The sequence below is a fragment of the Athene cunicularia genome, assembly GCF_003259725.1.
Source record: "Athene cunicularia isolate RWA chromosome 1 unlocalized genomic scaffold, athCun1 chr1_part1, whole genome shotgun sequence".
Taxonomy (NCBI): Eukaryota; Metazoa; Chordata; class Aves; order Strigiformes; family Strigidae; genus Athene; species Athene cunicularia.
This window is the reverse complement of record NW_020799091.1, coordinates 63,646,422-63,664,835: the sequence shown is the minus strand read 5'-3', so window position 1 is coordinate 63,664,835 and position 18,414 is coordinate 63,646,422. Positions and strand designations below refer to the sequence as shown.

General features: G+C 41.2%; 1 protein-coding gene across 11 annotated transcripts in view; it reads right to left on the bottom strand.

Moving 5' to 3' along the window:
- Positions 1-5,404: 5,404 nt before the first annotated feature.
- The window catches only part of MCF2L (MCF.2 cell line derived transforming sequence like), a 160,518-nt gene continuing 147,508 nt past the window's right edge, over positions 5,405-18,414 (bottom strand). For 5 of the 11 annotated variants that reach the window (XM_026868510.1, XM_026868503.1, XM_026868546.1 and 2 more), the window contains 13 exons: positions 18,279-18,404; positions 17,379-17,600; positions 16,712-16,804; positions 16,080-16,158; positions 15,859-15,925; positions 14,428-14,543; positions 13,674-13,760; positions 12,768-12,827; positions 12,340-12,414; positions 8,771-8,898; positions 8,053-8,165; positions 7,808-7,911; positions 5,405-7,679 (listed from right to left, as the gene is read on the bottom strand). In XM_026868510.1, coding sequence (XP_026724311.1) covers positions 7,585-7,679; positions 7,808-7,911; positions 8,053-8,165; positions 8,771-8,898; positions 12,340-12,414; positions 12,768-12,827; positions 13,674-13,760; positions 14,428-14,543; positions 15,859-15,925; positions 16,080-16,158; positions 16,712-16,804; positions 17,379-17,600; positions 18,279-18,404 — 1,365 coding nt within the window. In that variant the 3' untranslated portion in view covers positions 5,405-7,584. The other 6 variants (XM_026868527.1, XM_026868518.1, XM_026868588.1 and 3 more) reach the window with 5 other exon arrangements.

The window sequence follows — 18,414 nt, the reverse complement described above, 5'->3', positions numbered from 1 at the left end:
GCCAGAGGAGTGAACACCAGTTCATTTGCTTTTCTTTGCCAGAAGATCCCCAAGTCTTGCTTAATTCTTCTTCTGTGTGGTCTTGCTGTAGTTTATGAGAATTGCCCTGGTATTCTGCTCTATAAATCTCCTTGCCAGTGCAGCTTTAGCCTTGGCTTATGTTTTCTGAGCAATTCCAAGAAAAATAATCCACTGTTCAATTAAAAGTGAATATATATTAATGCAAATATACACCCCTGCTGCTCATGTGTGCTACTAGAATCAGTTTGGGGACAGCTGTTCAGAAAATATGAACTAGGGTATTTTTTTAGTGTATGCTTTGGATGTGCCAAAGTTGCTTTATTTCCAAAAAAACCCCATGTTAAAATAATTAAACATGAAAAATGTTACAAGGTGAAATAAAAATCTAAAGCAGAAACATTTTCTGGGAAGACATGAGGAACTGATGTCTCAGAACATACTGTTCTTTATTTTTGTTGTTTCCTACTGACATTTTTCAAAGAAAACTCTTAGAATTTTTCTATTTTTAGTTTCATGTTTGGGGTTGAAGACAGGTATGGAAGCTATTGGGAACTGTGCAACTTGATCTGATCCGATGGGTCACTGGCCATTTAAACATGAGCTCTCTAGTCAGCACTCAGGAGCAATTTAAAGAAATAAATCAATGATTTCTCTTTCAAAGAGGCCATAAAAGATCTTATGAGTAAGCTGACAAGGCTGTGTCTGGGTAGGAAACGTTTAGGAACAAGCTGCCTCATCAATGTATGGAAAATTCAATTTAAATCTCCAACAACAATAGTAACTTGCCATCATTCATTTATCAGACCAATTAAAAGCAAGCCAAGCCTGTGATCAAGTTAATAATTTCCTCAAGTTAATAATCAATAAATCTACAAATATCATGCTGCTAAGTTTTAAAGCAAATTACTTGTGTTTTAGACCTCATAAAAGAACTATTTCTTTCTAGGAGAAAATTACTTGCCTGCTTGACTGAGTTCTGTATCCCCATATAGCAATTATTTTCCTAAAGAGGAAGTAGAAGATGGGGAGATATTTCTGATAATTTTTGTATGACCAGCTCTGGATACAAGTGCTTAACATTTGATTTTATTTTTTAATCTTGATGTGGGTTCTTCCTCTTCTTTTGCTGCCTAAGGAGAAGGATATCTGAAGCTACCTCAATAATAAAGGAAGCAAGACATATAAATTTATTTTGCACTGCCTTTTCTAATAAAGGCAATGTGCCCTGAAGTTTGTCTGTTTAATGCCACCTATACCAGCTGGTAAAGAGAGATGTTAACTCTCCTACAGACCTTCTCTTGACTGTGTACTGAGACCATCACAGCTGCAACAGCACCACTGGTGAATCTGTAGTCTTTTAAATACAGCTGGGGCCTTTGCTGTCTTGTCAATTGATGTGGAATGAATAAATACAAAAATCTGAAAGGTGATTAATAGATTAACTTCAATTGATTTGCCACAGATAATGTTTCAGCACCAAACCAGCTAGTCTGAATAAATAAATAAAAATTCAGAATAAAAATGCAAAACTCCATCCTTGGTTTTCTACTACCATCTTTAGGCTGCTGGTGGTACAGGCAGCGGCAGCCACAGCAGTTCCTGGTGAGGTGCAAAGATGCCTAGCGAGCATATTTCAGTACATGATCTCTCCTTGTCTTACTCCTATAGGGACGTAACCTTGTGGGTGACTTGGGCCCGTCTCCACAGGGTCAGAGCCACGGAGGAGCTGGCAGAGCTCCTTCTGGTTTGCCCTTGCCCCTGCTGCGACTTGGCCTCTCCTTGCGAAGGGCTGAGGGACTCATCTGCTTGCTACGCTGTTAGGTTGGATGAGGAAACATTACCACTTTGCAGCCTGCTTTTTGTGTACACCACGCTGTTTTTTATTTTCTCATGACTAGACCTAGTGCCACCCCCAGATTTTTCAAGAAAAGGCTTGAGCTTTGGGTGAGGATGCTGCAGTGCGAACGAACCGAATGCCCTTTGGACTAAGCAAAACAGTTGGAGCCCATTGGGGGGGTGGGGAGCGTGTGTGTTTATTTACATATGACAAGTTGTTTTTGAGCTAACCATGTAGAACAGCACATGAGCAGCTGAGGAGGGAGCGGATGCCAAAACAGCTGTACTGTCCTTGTCTATGGTCCGACAGAGCCCTCCAGCACCTTGCGGCCCTTGGGCACCCCTTGCCCCTGCCACGCTGCCTATGGAGGGTGTCACTGCCGGGGACTTAGAAGAGGCTGTGGCCACAGGGGTGAGTGTGGGTGCTAGTGCTCAGGGAGGGGAATGCTGCACCCGTTCTGGGAGCTGATCCAGCCAAAAGCTGCCAGGGGAAAGGTGGGGAGATAACTTAGTCACTCCCTGCAGTGAGCGGGACTAAGGGTGCAGCATTTACGATGCAGGAGCGGAGTGCGGAGGGGAGTTTGCTGCTGGACTGGCAGAAGCTCCATGCAGCTTCTACTTCAGCATAAGACATGCGGTGTTTTTTCAAGTTAAAAAGTCTTAGTTCCCTCTCTGTGCTCCTCACCCCATTGCACCAACCAGCTCCATACACTCCCCTCGAAGAACAACCCACCTGCTGTGCTCTCCCCTCTCTACCTTTTGATCTCTGGCTGACGTGTTACAGCCCCTCACATACCTTGCCCTGCCAGCAAGCCAGTCCCCCACTGTCCGTTGCTCCAGGTTGGCACAAGAAGTGTCTGCTTGGGTGCCTGGCCAGGATGTGAAGGAGCCTGTGGTGGGCTGGGTGCCAAACACCACTTACATGCTTAAAAACTGCCTTTCAGTGATGCAGAGCAATGCTAGCATCAGTTAAACAAAGAGGCATTTGATAATTTGACAGCCATTTTGGAAAATAAGGACTACTGGTCATCCTCCTCAGTGCTGTTACTTCCTCTTAATCAGCTGGTTATTAAAAACTGATTATCCACAGAGGTGGCAGCTGAGTTTCTGCTTTCTGAGGGGATCATCCACAGAGAAAGCAGGATGAAAGAGAAGGAAACAAAGATGGCTGAGCAAAAGACAGTAAGAGGGGCTCAGGCAGCTATGGCTGACAGCCCATGAAGGCGCTGCCTGGGGGGCAAGGGGCCAAATGGAGGGCAGGAGGGTGGCGAGGCAGCCCTTGTGCTCAACAAAGCAGGGTGAGGTGTAGGGAAGCAGATACCTCCTGGCAGGAGAGCGCAAAGTCTGGAGTGAAAGGCTGGATTTCCCAAGGATACAACCTCTGCAAGATATCAAAGCTAAAGGCAGCTGCAGAGAGCCACAGGAGCAGCTGGTGATAGTGGACAGCTAGGTAATTAAGTGATGGATGAAGCTGAAAAGGGTTCCTGGAAAAGGATCTGGGAAGCCTCTGCACACACAGGGCTCAACTCTGACCCGGAGCCACTCTGGATACCTCCCTGAAAATCTGAGCTTGAGGTGCAGTGGCTTGGAAACATGTGGAAAGGAATAAAAACCCAGGACAAATCTGATACTATCTTGCTGTTGAGGAAGTTGACATCTCCGCTGCCCGAGCTGGATCTCAGAAGCATCTCCTGCTGTCTCTGCTACAACAGCTCACCATTATGGTCCCTGCATTGCTGTTAGAACATGGTATTGCAGAAGCTCCTACATAAACAAGTGACAAGCTGAGTTTACAAGCCTTAAATTTCTTTCGTGGATTTATTAAGGGAAGAAGGGGAAATTGTATAAGTATATTGGACAGCATTTAAAGATGACTTCTGGAAGTTGCATGGGAAAAAAGTAAGTGGAGCATGTCTAAGACCTTTGCCAAAGGCCTTGGGTTGTCCTGCTGCTGCAGCTGGCTTCACTCTGTCAGGGTGTTTGTAAGGCCAGAAGCAGCTATTTATCAAGTGCTTTGCTATTGCAGGTCAGAAAAGTACCTTGCCCTCTGAGTCTTTACATAGTCATTCATTTCTTTCCACCTGTCTATGAGTCTCTGAAAGGATCTGATCTTTATCTTCCTTAACAGCTGTTAAAATAAGGAATAGTTATTGCTAATATGGTCATCATAGCTTACAAGTTACCTATTCATCTCCTTTCAAATGAAAGCCCAGAGAAGCTACTCCAACATCTAAACATCTTATTTTGATAATATGTCATCTAGACACAGCTTACACCAAATCTGAAGGGATAATAGAATCTGGCTCTTCTATTCCTACATCCTAAGTTAAGGGAATTGAATTCAGGTAGCTCCCCTGTACAAGGCAGATTTGGCATTCACCCACACAAATCTAGAGAGACTATGAATTCTGGGGACTTGTATAGACACTCTGAACTTTACAGTGTAGTTCATAATAACCCATCTGATGTATGATACAGAAGGGGAATTGGAGTCCCTGGCATTCTGAGATGTGAAGTAAATGAGTTATGGTCCAAAGTCCTTGTTTTTTCTCAGTGACAACATCTGTGCAGAACGGAGACAGGACTTTGCAAACCACTTCTGTATCTATGAGACTGTGCTCCAACTTTGAGCCAGTTATCTAGGATATAAGAAACCCAAGATGAGTCCATAGTGTTTGCAGTAGGAAATAAATATGCTTACAATTAAAGACAAAACAATTATTATTAGGTTTTTATATAGAAGATTCTTTACTTTCCACTAAGTTAAATCTGGGCTGGAATTCTTTTGCTTCTAACAAGTATGATGTGGCTCTTTTCAGAAAGGTTGGACCTCCTTTTGCTCAGAAAAATAGGATTACCTACACAGAGGTAGCTGTTATATTAACAAGAACAAGAGTTAATAAAAGCAATGAACTCCCAGTGACACTTTAGCTGGATGGTATAATTGCACATGTCCACCAACTCAGCCCAAATCACTCCAGTCAGTGAGAAATTCACCTCCTACCATGGTGTGATGGTCCTTAAAGCCGTCAATCAGTCAATGTGCAAACATGTTCCTCTTCAGATGCTGCAAGGGTGAACATGGTTTCTCATTTCTGACCCAGCTGTGGCCAGACATGGACCTCCAACTTGTTCTGTTAAGACCACAGGATCAAGAGGAGCACGTGTACAGGAGGACAACCACAGGATACACAGCTTTCTTCAGGAAAACCCAACAGTGATGTGCTGTCTTTCACAAAAGGGTGTGTGGGAGAGAGGGAAATAATCTGATTACCTGGTGCTGGCTTTCATTTTTTATCCTCAGCCTGTAGACGTGCTTTAATTCCCCAGTGCCAGGTAAGGGAGACAGGGTCTCAAGAGTGAAATGGTATTTTTCTGAGATGGTCCAGAATGATTAGGGAAAGGATTTAAACGCACAGACCCTGACAGTCAACAGCTAGACAGACCTAGTTTTCTGTTCCAAACCCTTCATTCTTCTATTTCTGTATGATACCCATAAGCAGCTTTAAAGACTGTGAGACAAAATAAAACACATAGCATGTCTATATAAAGGCATTCAGCAAGAAGTGCTGAAATTTATTCAAATTAATTACAATAGAGACCTCTGACTTTGGACTTCTAACAGCAGTAAAAAAGGAAATGGTGAAATGGATTGTATTAAAGTGCAATGATGTGGAGAAAACCATTGAAATAACACAAATGAGGCCCCAGTGAGAAATGAAAGACAGTCTCATCCTAGCAATGACAGCAATATATAAGAAAATTATGTTACAGATAATTTACAAAATAACTTACATAGATGAAGATAAGCTGAATCTCATGTTGGCATACCATTGTTAAATATCAGACTAAATATTCCTGATCGGCACAGTATTATGTGGGATAATTAAAAAAAGATCAGAGGATTTCTGCACTGGAAAAGATGCCTGAAGTAAAACCCTGATCAGCCTTTATATTGCAGTATTGCAAGAAACCTAAGTATTTATGCATTGCAAAGTGACACATTCAGCAGCATGAAGACTATAAATACATCTTTTACATTGATACATTATATCTACACACATCTACACATCTACACACACATATATACACAAGCACATACATGCACATATATATGTATGTGCATAAATATATATGTGTGTGTGTGTATATATATGTTTGAATTTGTACTGACCGTGGTCAGCTGCATTTTGATTGCATCTGGGGTAGGGTTGCTTTTGTAATCCAGGAGTAAGATCATTCTTTAGAGTATTTCTCATTTAAGTTTCCTAAGATGCAGGGGCTAAACTATAAAATTCTGGCACAGACTTCAGGGTCTGATTATTAACAGCAGTTCCCGCTGACATAATCTGCTGTGTTTAGCGCTTCTGAAAAATTAAGATCTTAACGTCTGCAATGTTTTGAAGTAATATGGTACATGAATCAGTTAAAAACCTATTCTCAGAGAAGTAAAAATATTTGAGATGGACAGGAATGAATACAATATCCATACATGCACAGAGCTTTGGACTGTTTCTAAGGATGACATGCAAAGAACATCTGACAAAGTGGAAATTTACAACATTGGCTTACATCATACTTGAAAAATGGCAAGTTTAGCATCACCTTTCCTTAAAAAAATTTAAAATACTTGTCTGTAGCATAAATCTGACGTTTGTCTAATACGTGTTTTTCTCCCGTGCTCCCCTTTTATAGAAAAATTATGTCATCGTTTTGCTCTCTTTGAATAAATCTGTAACAAATACAATTGACTAAAAAGACAACTGATTTCCCGCCCTCATCGGTTTGTCTAAAGGAAGGCTGTTGACCCATAGTGCAGCCACAATAGTTTCTCCTGCCTGTAACTGCACGTTGATTGTGAGAGCTGCAGGTAAGCATGCAATTACCGTTTATAAAGAAAACATTTAGTGAGTAAGAACATTTGTGTTTCATGGTGCACCTGTCTAAGGAAAAAGATGCTACTGAATTGCCAAGGCTATGTAAACACAGTGATCTTGGTAAAGAATTTGGTTCTGAGGCCCCAAATACCTCAGAAAAGAGCTATTCCATTGCACACATCATTAAAAGGTGGGAAAAGATACAACAATAGTTTCTTTTGATGCTGTTGTGGTCAGCGATTTGGTCACGTCTGCATGCTCTCTAGGGTGCAGAAGAATATCCTGAAGACCAAAGAGAAGTGAAGAAGCTGGACCAAAACTCCTTCCTGGCTGCTCTAAGAGTCCCATTCACTGCACTGACTGAGGTATGTCCATGGAGAAAGAGTTTTTTTGGGAGAAGAAATTGTAAACTTGGATTGATTTTCCTCATACCTATCCCTGTAGGTTGCTATTTGATTGCTATGTTGTTAGTTTACAATGAGGATTTAGCACTGAACACGTTTTGTTTGCTCAGATTCTGGCTGTTATAACATGATGCAGTTCTGCAGAAACCTGATTGCGTATCAGTGAGAAAATGTGTCTTATGCTAACAGCTCTGCAGCTTCAGACTTCAGAGCAGAAGCCTCTACAAGACCCTATTTCAAATCATCTAACTTTCATTTACAACTTCACATTCCATCCACTTTGAATTGGGATCTTCTGGAAGAACCTGTAGAAATCACCACCGAAAGTACTCAAGAGCTGGCAACATAGAACTGGTGGTTCTCTGCTCGAGTCCAGTGTCCAGAGCTCGGCACAGAATGACAAACTCTGGATTTAACTTCCATAGAGGTGAGGTGAAAATGTAATGTTAGCCCTTAATGTCCGAGAAGCTGGTGCTGCTGGCATTGCAGCTATCACTGCAACTTGACGATGTGCTTAAAGTGCTGGAGGCAGTGCCTGATTCTGGGAAAGAAAGAAAAAAAACAAACAACAAAACCACAAGAAAATATGATATGGTTGTTTTGCACAACTTCCTTTGATAACAGGAATCTTCAGAGACACAATCATCTCATTTAAAATAAGTAGCTTACCAGAGCTGCTTAAAGATTGAGCTGATTTTGAATTGCCTATGAGCATCAGCACATTGTTTGCTGGGATCCAACCTTCTCTACCAGTGCTCAGATTCTTTACATACCTAAAAAATAAATATATATATAAAAGATAAAAAGTCAGATTGCTTCATTTGATGCCTTTGAAAGTTTTGCCCTAACTGTCAAAGTTTTGCCTTCCAAACACAGTTCTGCGTATAAAAATTTCCAAACACAGATCTGCGTACCAAAGTCCATCCTCCCCTTCACGAATCAGTTGGACTAGATCTCCACTTTTCACTGTAAATTCTTCAGATATTCCTTTCTCATAATCAGTCACAACTGTATATTTACCAGGAGTCTAAATGCACAGAGAAGAAACATAAACAAATTATTTCTATCGAGTACTTTAAGGTATGTTGCAGCTTTGGTTATGAAATTATAGTGCTTTTCCCTTCTTTCTCATGCACATACATGCTGAAGATGGTGTAAATGTACATACTGAGAGGCAGTAAAACCTTGCTGTCTGATTACATGCAAATTCAGTACATGAATTCTCACACTCCGAAAAAATATTCAGTGAAATGTTTCCATCACAGCAATTAATTCAAATCTCTATCAAAAATAAAAATCAAAAGGAAAAAAAACCCAAACAACCCCACAAAGGAAAAAAGCCCGAACCAAGCTGGCAAACTAGTGACATGATGTACACTGGCTGAGCGTGTCATCGCTGGACTGCTGTACTATGGCATAAACAGTCACAGCCTTGCTAGTCTGCAGATACACAAAGGCACAGATGGACCTTCCCAAGGTCTGACTTAAGAGAAGGGGATATTTGCCATTGCCCTAGTTCGAGGCAAGGATGACATTTTCTTTCCTGCAAGCTTCAAAAGCATTTCTGTACACTGCCACACACAAGGTATTAGTATGGATTGCATAGCTCCATAGTAAAGCATTGCTGGTTACCAGCTTCATCTCGCATCCCCCTCCTCCTCCTTCTTCCTCTGCATCTGATGAATTCAGGGGATCTTCAGCACTAGACCAGCCATCATTTTCTTCAGATGCATCAAGAGAATGAGATGTTTTAGCCCAACCTTGGGGAACAAACAGCTGACAGTTAAGACACTGACTGGGAGAAATGTTCCTCCCACTGAAAAGCTCTTAAGTGATCAAGAGAAACAGTGGGAGGAAAACCATACACAGTGAAGTTATTATAGCCACTGGGTGAAATTCACAGCTGGCAAAAGTTGGCCCGTTTCCATCAGACTAAACACAGTTGTGGCAATGCACAGCAGTGGATTTGGCCCTTTGGATTTACAGGAGGGAAACAGATTGAAAGAATGCAAATTCCCAGCTAAAAAGCAACTATTTCTCTCTTATACAAAGATAAGCAATGGATAGATACTATTTTTCTTGTGGGGAGGTAGAAGACGGGAACATACACTTTATGGGAAGAGGATGAACACAACGGGTTGTCACCCAGAGCAACCAGCCTGCTGGAACAAGGGATGGATGTACCTTGCCTCCTTCAGACTGTTGAGCACTTAGAGCTGTCAAGAAATTTAGCACAAGCTACAGGCACTCTATACTTCACCTGACAAGGCGGCTTGTTATTTAAGGGTATTCAGGCTGACTCAAGGATACTTAATCATGCTGATTTATCTTGGTGTTAAGTCACTGCACCAAATACCACATGAACAATATCCCGTCTGTCATTTATTGCCAAATGTTCTTTTTTTCTCTCAGGGTGAAGCATTTAATTTATTTACGAAGCTGAATCGTATCCAGAGTGCACAAAATCTTTTTCCAAATAAAACTACAGTAAGTTTTACTAGTGAGATGCTTTTCACTGAGGTCAGCAGCTGCTACTATAAAAGTACTAAGTACTTTTAACTTACTACTATAAAAGTAGTGAGTTTATAATGAAAAAGTCATGGTAAAAGTAATGATAAAAGACAAATATTTGTAAGTAAGATTTTTGGTTCAAGCCAAAGGGTAAGAACAATGAAACTCAATAAAAAGAATGAAAGGAAGAACAAACGTCCCAACTTTTATGTAACTATGAATTAAATTGAGAAAGCACCAGCATTTTTGCTCTTCACTGCCTCTGAGGCATTTGTCTCATGGCTGGTCATACCAGTGCATTAGAAAAAAGCCTGAGCATCACCAGAGTAAAGCCAAAGCAATCTAAGAATCATAGAAAGCAATCACACCCCAGAGCACACCAAACAGAGTGGGACTTTTACCTCGCCTGCACTGCTGGGTGACCTGCACAAGGTTAGAAGTACTGACCCATTTGGCCCTATCCAGGGTTAAGAATGAACTTCCATCTGTGAAGAAACTGAGTAACGAATTCCTGCTGCATTCCATGCAAATTTCTTTGGAAGCTCACATCTTCTAGTTGGCTTGTGCAACACAGCTGAAACCCTTTCCATTATTTCCAAGTTAAGAACAACGCAGCAGAAGAAAACTTGGTTTCTCCTCATTGTTCCAAGCTTTCATTAGAAACAGCACCAATGCATTGTGCAAAAGAAAAAGAAAGTAAAATCACTGTAATTGCTCTGCCCATAGCATCATACTCACTGGCCTGCTCACCTGGAACATTTTGAGTAAAGCTCTTGTTCCTCAGCCTCTTCCTTTACACATTTATTGTGGTGATGTGGGTAAGAGCAGACCTGCCTGATCCTCCTATAGCAACAGCACTCCCATTCCTTGTACAAGCTAGCACTCTACTACTAACAAGCCCTTATAAAAGCCTGTCCAATCCTGGGCGGGGAAGGGAAGCAGTCACTATGGTCATATTCATATTAGCTAACTACAGGCAGCAAAATTCTGCATGCACATGCAATCTGTGTATTCTGCACGGTGTGACTAAATCAGAGCTCTATATAAAGGCAGGAAAGGTCAGAAAATGGCAGACAGTCTCCAGAAAAGCCAAGGTTATGCAGTTTGGAGTTGATGGACAGCAAAAATTCATCAACCACTTCTCTTCAGAAATGGGCCCACAGGTTTCTTCACAGAGACAGGATCTATCTGCAAGATGTGATTCTGTCAGCAATTCATTTGCCTTGAGCTCACTGTGATGCAAGCAGGAGCAATATGGTAGCGAAAGGAAATGAGTGTGGGCAGTGCACTCCGCACTGGGGAGCTGTGACCATCACCTGGTACAGTTTCATCCTGAAATGCCTTCGTCAACTGCCTGCTTATCTCTCGGAGTTGCAGAAGGAGAAGAGATAGTGTCAGAAAAGAGATCAGAAGGTGCAAGAGAGAGAAGGGGAGTTACTAGATGTTTTAAATTCATTTGCTTGGTTTAGTGGTTTCATAAAGTGAGAGACTGCTAGACAAGACAACAGATCAGACAAGTCTGTTCCAAGGAATTATTAGCAATGATCAAGGACACTCCACTCTGGAAAATTCCAGCATCCATGGAAAAGGCCACAAAACACCCTTTGCTTTCTGATAGCATTTTCAGGAACTCAGGATTTCCATGGTACCTGGAGATCTCAAATCTTTGATTGCTACCTGCAGAAAATTAACCTTGTAACTCCTAAATCCACACTCGTAGAGTTTCTGCATGTGCCTGGCCTGGGATTACATCGCCTGCTGCTCAGACAAGGTGAATGGTGTTGCACAGTTTCCCCAACACAGCAGCTGAACCTGCATCGTTTCCACAGGTGAGAAAAAGACAAAGGCTGTGGAAAGCTGGAGAGGAGGATGACGGTAGGGCTTGAAACTGCTTCATCTTTAGATTAATATTTTCTAAAAGAGATGGTGGTGGGAAGAGAGACAGGAAGAGAGGGACTGCTTTGCTTGTACTTTCTAGTTAATTAGCCCTTGGGATTTGCACTCAAGCCTTCACCAACAGCCTTGCTGGTTAGAAATGGGTCGTTTAAAGGAAATGCTTTATATTCTTTTCTTAGCTGTGGGATGGGAGGACAGGAGGCAACCTGCTACAACAGTTTCAGTTAAATCATCTGGGGTTCAGAGGGTGGTAAAAGTTGCCTACTATCACCCAAAGAAAGACACAACAGGACTGTGACTACAGTAATAAATGCAAATCTAAAATAGAAATGCCACATGACAGTGATGATTCCCACCCTGACTGGAGTGAATGAGTTTTGGATTATTTTTTTTTTTTCCCCTTTGAAAAAAGTTAAATCCCTTCCAGAAGGGGCACAGGAGAGGAAGATGCTAACTGGAAAACCATGTGTCTCATAGCAACTGCACGCAACTGTAGTTCCATTAAACACCCAGCTTCTGGTTATTTCTTCAGCAGAAGATTCCTTTCCCACTGCCCACTCCTCAAAACTAGTTAGCCACATGCTACTTTATTTGATGCCAAGGTAAAACCTCAACCAGTTGTACTATCAAACCCAGTATATACAGAAGCTGACAGACCCACTTGGAAAAACTCTGTTGATATCAATACTGCTGCACGCAACAGCATAATATAGGTATCCCCAGTGCTCTGATGTAACATACTACATGAAGGATGTGTGGGTATTTGTGGAGTAAAAGATGTGGTATCACTATACCTCTTAAACCAAAAGGAGTTGGGTCACTCACTACTTCATGTCGTTTAGATTTTTTGTCAGGACTGGTAGGAGAAGCTGCAGGAGGATGAATAGGCAAAAAACACAGAAGAGAGATATTGAAGAACTGGAAAAAAGAGAATAGGTGGACTGCATGCTAAATACCTTTGAGTTTACACTGGAAAACAAGTGGGCTTTTGTTATCAGTCTCATTTTAGCCATGACCGGTCAATTACAGCAGAAGGAATTAATTATTTACAAGTAGTTATTTGAAGATAAATTGACAAATTAATTTTACAGTAATAGATGAAAGTATATGTAAATTTTTCTAAATGAACTAGACATTAACTGAACACAATTCATTTCAATATTAGACAAACACTACCAAATTAAGCAACCATTTTTATATCAGTCTAGTGCTACAGCAATACCTGGTCCTGTAAGAAGGATCATTGGCAATGTCTGTCTTTTAGCAGAAGGAGATGGAGTTTCTGTCAAGGCAAGCATGGGATATTAGTGCTCACCTTATTACCATTAAATACATAACCCTAGAGTCTCTCCAGAAGGAACTCAAAGGTAATCAGGTTTTCAAAAGGCATTTTGAAAAGATGTTTGGGAAAAAAAAAAAAAATTAAATATCATGCTCTTGAACAAGTGCCATCATCTTAGTGCAATTTAGACTGTTCAAAGACAGCAGTTCAAAGCAACAAGTGAATGTAGCAGTGCGATTACTTGGTAGGAGGAAGCAACAAAGGTCTCAGACTCCTATTGTGTGTTGTAGTAAAAAAAAAAAGACTGCTTCTGGAAGCACAGGGAAATTATTATTTATTTTTGTGTCCAGCAAAACAACATTGTGATACATATTCCGCTGTACTCAAGCTTTGGGAATTCTGTTAGAAAGGATCTAATATAGAAATACTCTAGCAAAACCTTTATTCCTTTTGGCCAAGAACAAGTGCCTTTGGGGCAGATCCACTGAAGCTAGAAGCAGGCCTGGTGTCTGATCTGAAGACAGCTTCCTTCCTCTAGTTTTCCTACAGGAATGGGGCTCTATAAACTCCTTCCTTGGCCTCAATAGCAAGGCTGGAAGCACTGGAAACTGCAATCCTTTCCTTGCATCTCCAACAGCTTCACTTGTCCCAGCTGCATTGCCCCCTCCCACTTTGGAGCTGGTTGAAACCTCCCTGTCAGGGTCAGTGACTCAGGAACCTAGCTTGAACGCAGGAGAACAAGCTAGCGCATACACTGTAAACCGGTTACACTAGACACACGTCCAAAGTGATGCTTCATTTACAGCCTTAAACAGAAAAAAGTCTACCTTTTTTTCTTAAAATTACCTTTCTGACTTTTGGGATTAGTAAAGCCCTGCAGCATAAAGCGCTTTTTGGACAGTACAGAGCATTCTGAGGTACAGCTAGTGTCATCTACAAAGGAAGAGAGAGACACACAAAGAAAGAGGAGAAGGCCATGAAAAGATCAAGGCAAAAAACCTGTTTGCAGCCCTGCCAGGAAACCTGCATGTTAGGATGAGAAAGGGAAACTGCAAGTCGAGCTACAACAGAAGAACCCAAGTGGCGAGTTGTTCTCAGCGTGCAGGGTCTTGTACTTCCACTGGTTCCACCAAAATTCAAGAGAACAAACAAACAAACAAACAAACAAACAAGCAACAACCAACCAAAATTCTTCAGAACATGCATGTAATGCCAGGAAATTTATTGAGAGGAAGAGAACCCTGAGAAGCTGGGCAGCTCTAAGAGAAGACCTACTGTAGAGTTGGGCCTCGTGACACACATTCCCCACCTCCCTTTGGCTGTCCTTCATTCAAGGTGGCTTTGGGCCTGTCCATACCCCACAGTGGAATGCAGACACCCCAAGCTAAGTGCAGATAGGACCAGCCCGCTGGTGCAGTGTGGGCAGCACTTTGTGGGTGGGCTGCCCTAGGGCTGAAGGCAGCAAAGCCCTGCTCCTCCAGGTGTAATGCTGTGTTTCCCCTGCACTACGCGGCTACTCTGCTGGTGGATCTGCCTGTGCATCTGCAGTGCAGGCATGCTCTTCGCAATCAAAGATAACAGTACCTATGTGTAAACTCACCTTTGTCTTTCTCGGGGCACTTTGGTGCTATTGTGGTGCCAGAACCTTCTAGACTTGCAAGATCAGCTTTTCTCTCCTCCAGTTTTTTGGTGTTTCTGATACGGTTCCATGAAGGACTGTTTATTGGAAGAAAATTGAGACAATCAATCCATCTGCAGCAAACCTGGGTCTGAACATGGGTAACAGTCTTTGGTTATGGGCTGCCTTTTATGTACAGACATACAGGCTAAAAGCCATTTATTAGCTACTTCCTAGATCACAGCTTCCAGGAGTCAAAAAGTCACTAGTCATTGTGCATTTAAAGACCACGAGAACATACAAAGGAGAAAAGCTCCCCTAACTGACTGCAATTGCATGTATTGTGGCATGGGGAGCTACTGAAAAGACAGCTCAGGACAATTTCCACTCACTCTCAGCTACAGGTGCACATTTTGTGCTGATAGTTGCCTCCTGAACATACTAAGGAAAAAAAAAAAAAAAAAAGGCATAAACTCTGCCTCCTCAGAAATTCTTAACACAGGAAGAGTTGAGGGATGAACAAGGAACATAGGTTGGATCTGGCAGCTGGTTTCCCATCACACCTCTGATTAGGAATGGAATGGAGAAAGACATCCCACAAATACTATGCATCTGCGACGTTCTCCCCGAGTGATAAGTAGATGCCTAAAACATGCAGAGCAGAGAGCTGCTGAAACATGTTCGAGCACACACCATGTGTGAATGACTGAAGATATGAACACATGAGCTTGTGTGTATATATACACATAGCATGAAAAAAAATGTGTGAGTAGCAGAGGATTAAAAAGAGGTGTCAGAGAAGGGCAGAATGGCAGGTGGGAGCAGAAGAATATACAAGCTGGTAGGATGAATGATAAAAAATAGGAAAAAAAAAAGCTTGACTCAGAAGCTGTGCCACTGAAGGAATCAATACATCAGTTTAAAAATATATATATATATATATATTGGAGGAAAAGAACAAGGGACAGAGAAAAGATAATGCCCTGAAAAAGACAACAAAAAAAATGAAGATAACATTACACTGGAAAAGGAATAAAAAAAAAAATCCAGGTGAAGGAAAAGAATAGAGAAAGAAGGAAAATGCTGCTCCACCTAACACTCCTATCTGCAGTGTAAAGTATATAATTAGCTGTACAACAAACAGACCCATAATACCATCAGGATTTTGGCTGGCACAGAAAATGATTTTTCTGTGTTATTCTTTATCAACTGGCAAAGCCCAGGCCACTGCTGCTCAGTTTAGCAGTTCTGGAGATACATAAACCCCAAGCTTTATAGCTTTATAGTAGGAAGAGGCCTAAAAACCCCCTAAAACATAAGGACCAGTATTAAAGGATAGGAATAACAAAGAACTGAAAACTAGATGTATTAGTGTATTTACAAGACAGCCAGGCTGATTTGCAACATACTTACCTTGTACAAGATGATGTTGGTAGAGGTAAACTCTGTGTTTGCTCTAGTGTCCTGTGCTGACTAGCTTCTGTAATGGAGGAAAGAAAAAGAACTGTTAAAACTGATTTGTGTTTTGAGCTTTTCATTTCTATAGTCCTACACAGAGAAGATATGCAGGGCAGGTTCTGAAGTTCAAAGAGAAAATGAGGTCAAAAAGTATAAACAGATCCAAAATATTTTACCTCTGCATGCCTGCAGTTGACTCGTCAGCACTTTCCTGATTTCATTTACCCAAGTAGCTTTAACTTCAGGGGTTGGTGCCTACCCCAAAAATAAATACAATCAGCCATCAAGCATGGAATACTTATTACACAAAGATCTGCATGGCAAAGCACAGCCTTGGAAGAATCCTTCAAGAAGGACAGACAGAGGTCCCTTTCTAGACTTTCAGTGAACTAGTTGTAATAACTAGAATATGCTAAAGCAGAAGCTGTGCACATGCTACAGTCAAACCCTGGCTCCCAAGACGTCTGCTACTCCAGTGAGAGCAACAGTAATGGTGTATAAGACACCCTCCATGGATATTGTAAAACGTGACTATTTTTTCCCCCAGAAGACTCTGCAGTTGAAATATATTAAGAAATGACCTTACAAATTAATCTGGTGATGGTTTGGATTTTTGGATTTTTTTTTTCTTTTTCTTTTTTCTGCAGTTGCTCATCACTATCTATTAGTGATATAACAGAAGAAAAAACCTCCAGATCTTCGAGTTAGACTCCCCTCCATCCTGACCTGTTTTCTTCTCTCTCTCTCTTTCTTTTTTTTTTTTTTTTTTTTTTTTTTTTTTTTTTAAATATAGTGGTATGATATTTACCTGTATAATGTAAACTTCTTCCCTTGCATTATACCAGATTTCAAATTTTTTTGCATCACCTTTGACATTTTCTGTTATTCCAACTGCTGCCATCTGGAAGCAAAGAGAACAGAAGCTGACTGACCACACTGCAATTATGGTAACAATGGAAGCAGGCAGCTACTGGTATTATTTGGTACCCTATTTCTGAAAAGGAAAACCACATTTGGCTTCTTGCTCAAGGAGAAGAATAGCTAACAACATATGATCTGCATGTCAGACATAGAGATTTAGTGCTTTGTATCAGCTTGGCTACCTTGGAGGGAAGAAAGGTTTAGGTACATTACATTGGGACTGACGCACAAGATGTCTCTTAAAATCCAGACCACCAAATCTTACATCTATTTTGTACTACGCTGCTCTACATTTTCTGTATGATTGATGCAACTGCCATTCAGCTAGACTAGTACGGTCTGGATTTCCTCAAAGGGTAATTTCCCTCCCACCATCTCTCTAACAGACAGCCACACAAAGTAACACAGACTTGCAGCACCAGTTAGGTTTGCCTGGAAGGACGAAATTCCCAGTGCAAAACGAACACAGCTTCCCAGACAGAAAACTGCAATGTTGCATTACTGCAGGCTAAGTCCTCAGTACCTCGACCTTGCTGAACTGCTCAGTGTCTTACATTTAAGGAGTGTTTGTAGCTATAAGAAGGTGCTTTCTCATATCCCTCTCCATTTTCTTCTCGCTTTTTACAGAACAGCACTGCTTTCTCGTGGAGGAAGAGGTGTCTTTGCATCGGCTTGAAGCGTGCCAAATCTTTCACTTTGGAGTGACCCTTTTTATGATCAGTCCAAACATTGAAGGATCCCTGCATTAAAAGCTTGCCGAGCTCATTCAGATTTCCCTGGAACAAAAACCCTGATATTAGTAACTAGAATAAGATAACATCAGACTAAAAAGCATGCTCTGAACAGGTCTTTACAAGTTCTATCATTCCAAGTCATCTCTCACATCAGTGCTTATGTTGGATTTGGAAACATTATAAAAATAAAGTCACATGTTGGATATTTTACACATAATTTTCTCTCCCTAGCACTGTTCAGGCAGGATTTTACAGTCAAGAGTACCAACAGCAGAGGGATGACAATACACATATTTAGTTGTTTGGGTTTTTCTCCTTCAGACTTTGCTCCAAAGCTGCTTACGTTGTGTTTTGGTTTGCTTTTTTTAACACCAAGTTTTGGGTGTAGTTTTACACATAGAAATAAAAACTTAGTAGTCACTCCCATTTGGCAGTAGCCTAAACCAGACTCTTCATGACGATTTTCAGTTTCTAACTCAGTGTCAAGTAGACCAAAGAAAAATAAACTTGGCTAAACGGAGCAAAATATTATTCATAGCAGGGAAACTTCAGAAGAGTACAGAGAGATCCATTTTCCATTATTCTCATTATACAATTCAGTTTAAAGGCACCTTTTGTAAAACATTCTCAGTATTAGTACACAGTATAGGGTATACTGTATATATCTCTAAGAAAGAAATGAAATTAAATTAAGAAGTCAGTGAAACTACTGTTACTCACATCGTAGCCTGTAATGGCTATCTGGTGCATGGAATCATTAACTGCTTTGAGAATACCCAGGATAGAAGTTAATGCCTCCTGAAGATCTTCAGCACCTTCACAGTTCTTGCTGTATTTCAGCATTTCCTGAGTGGGC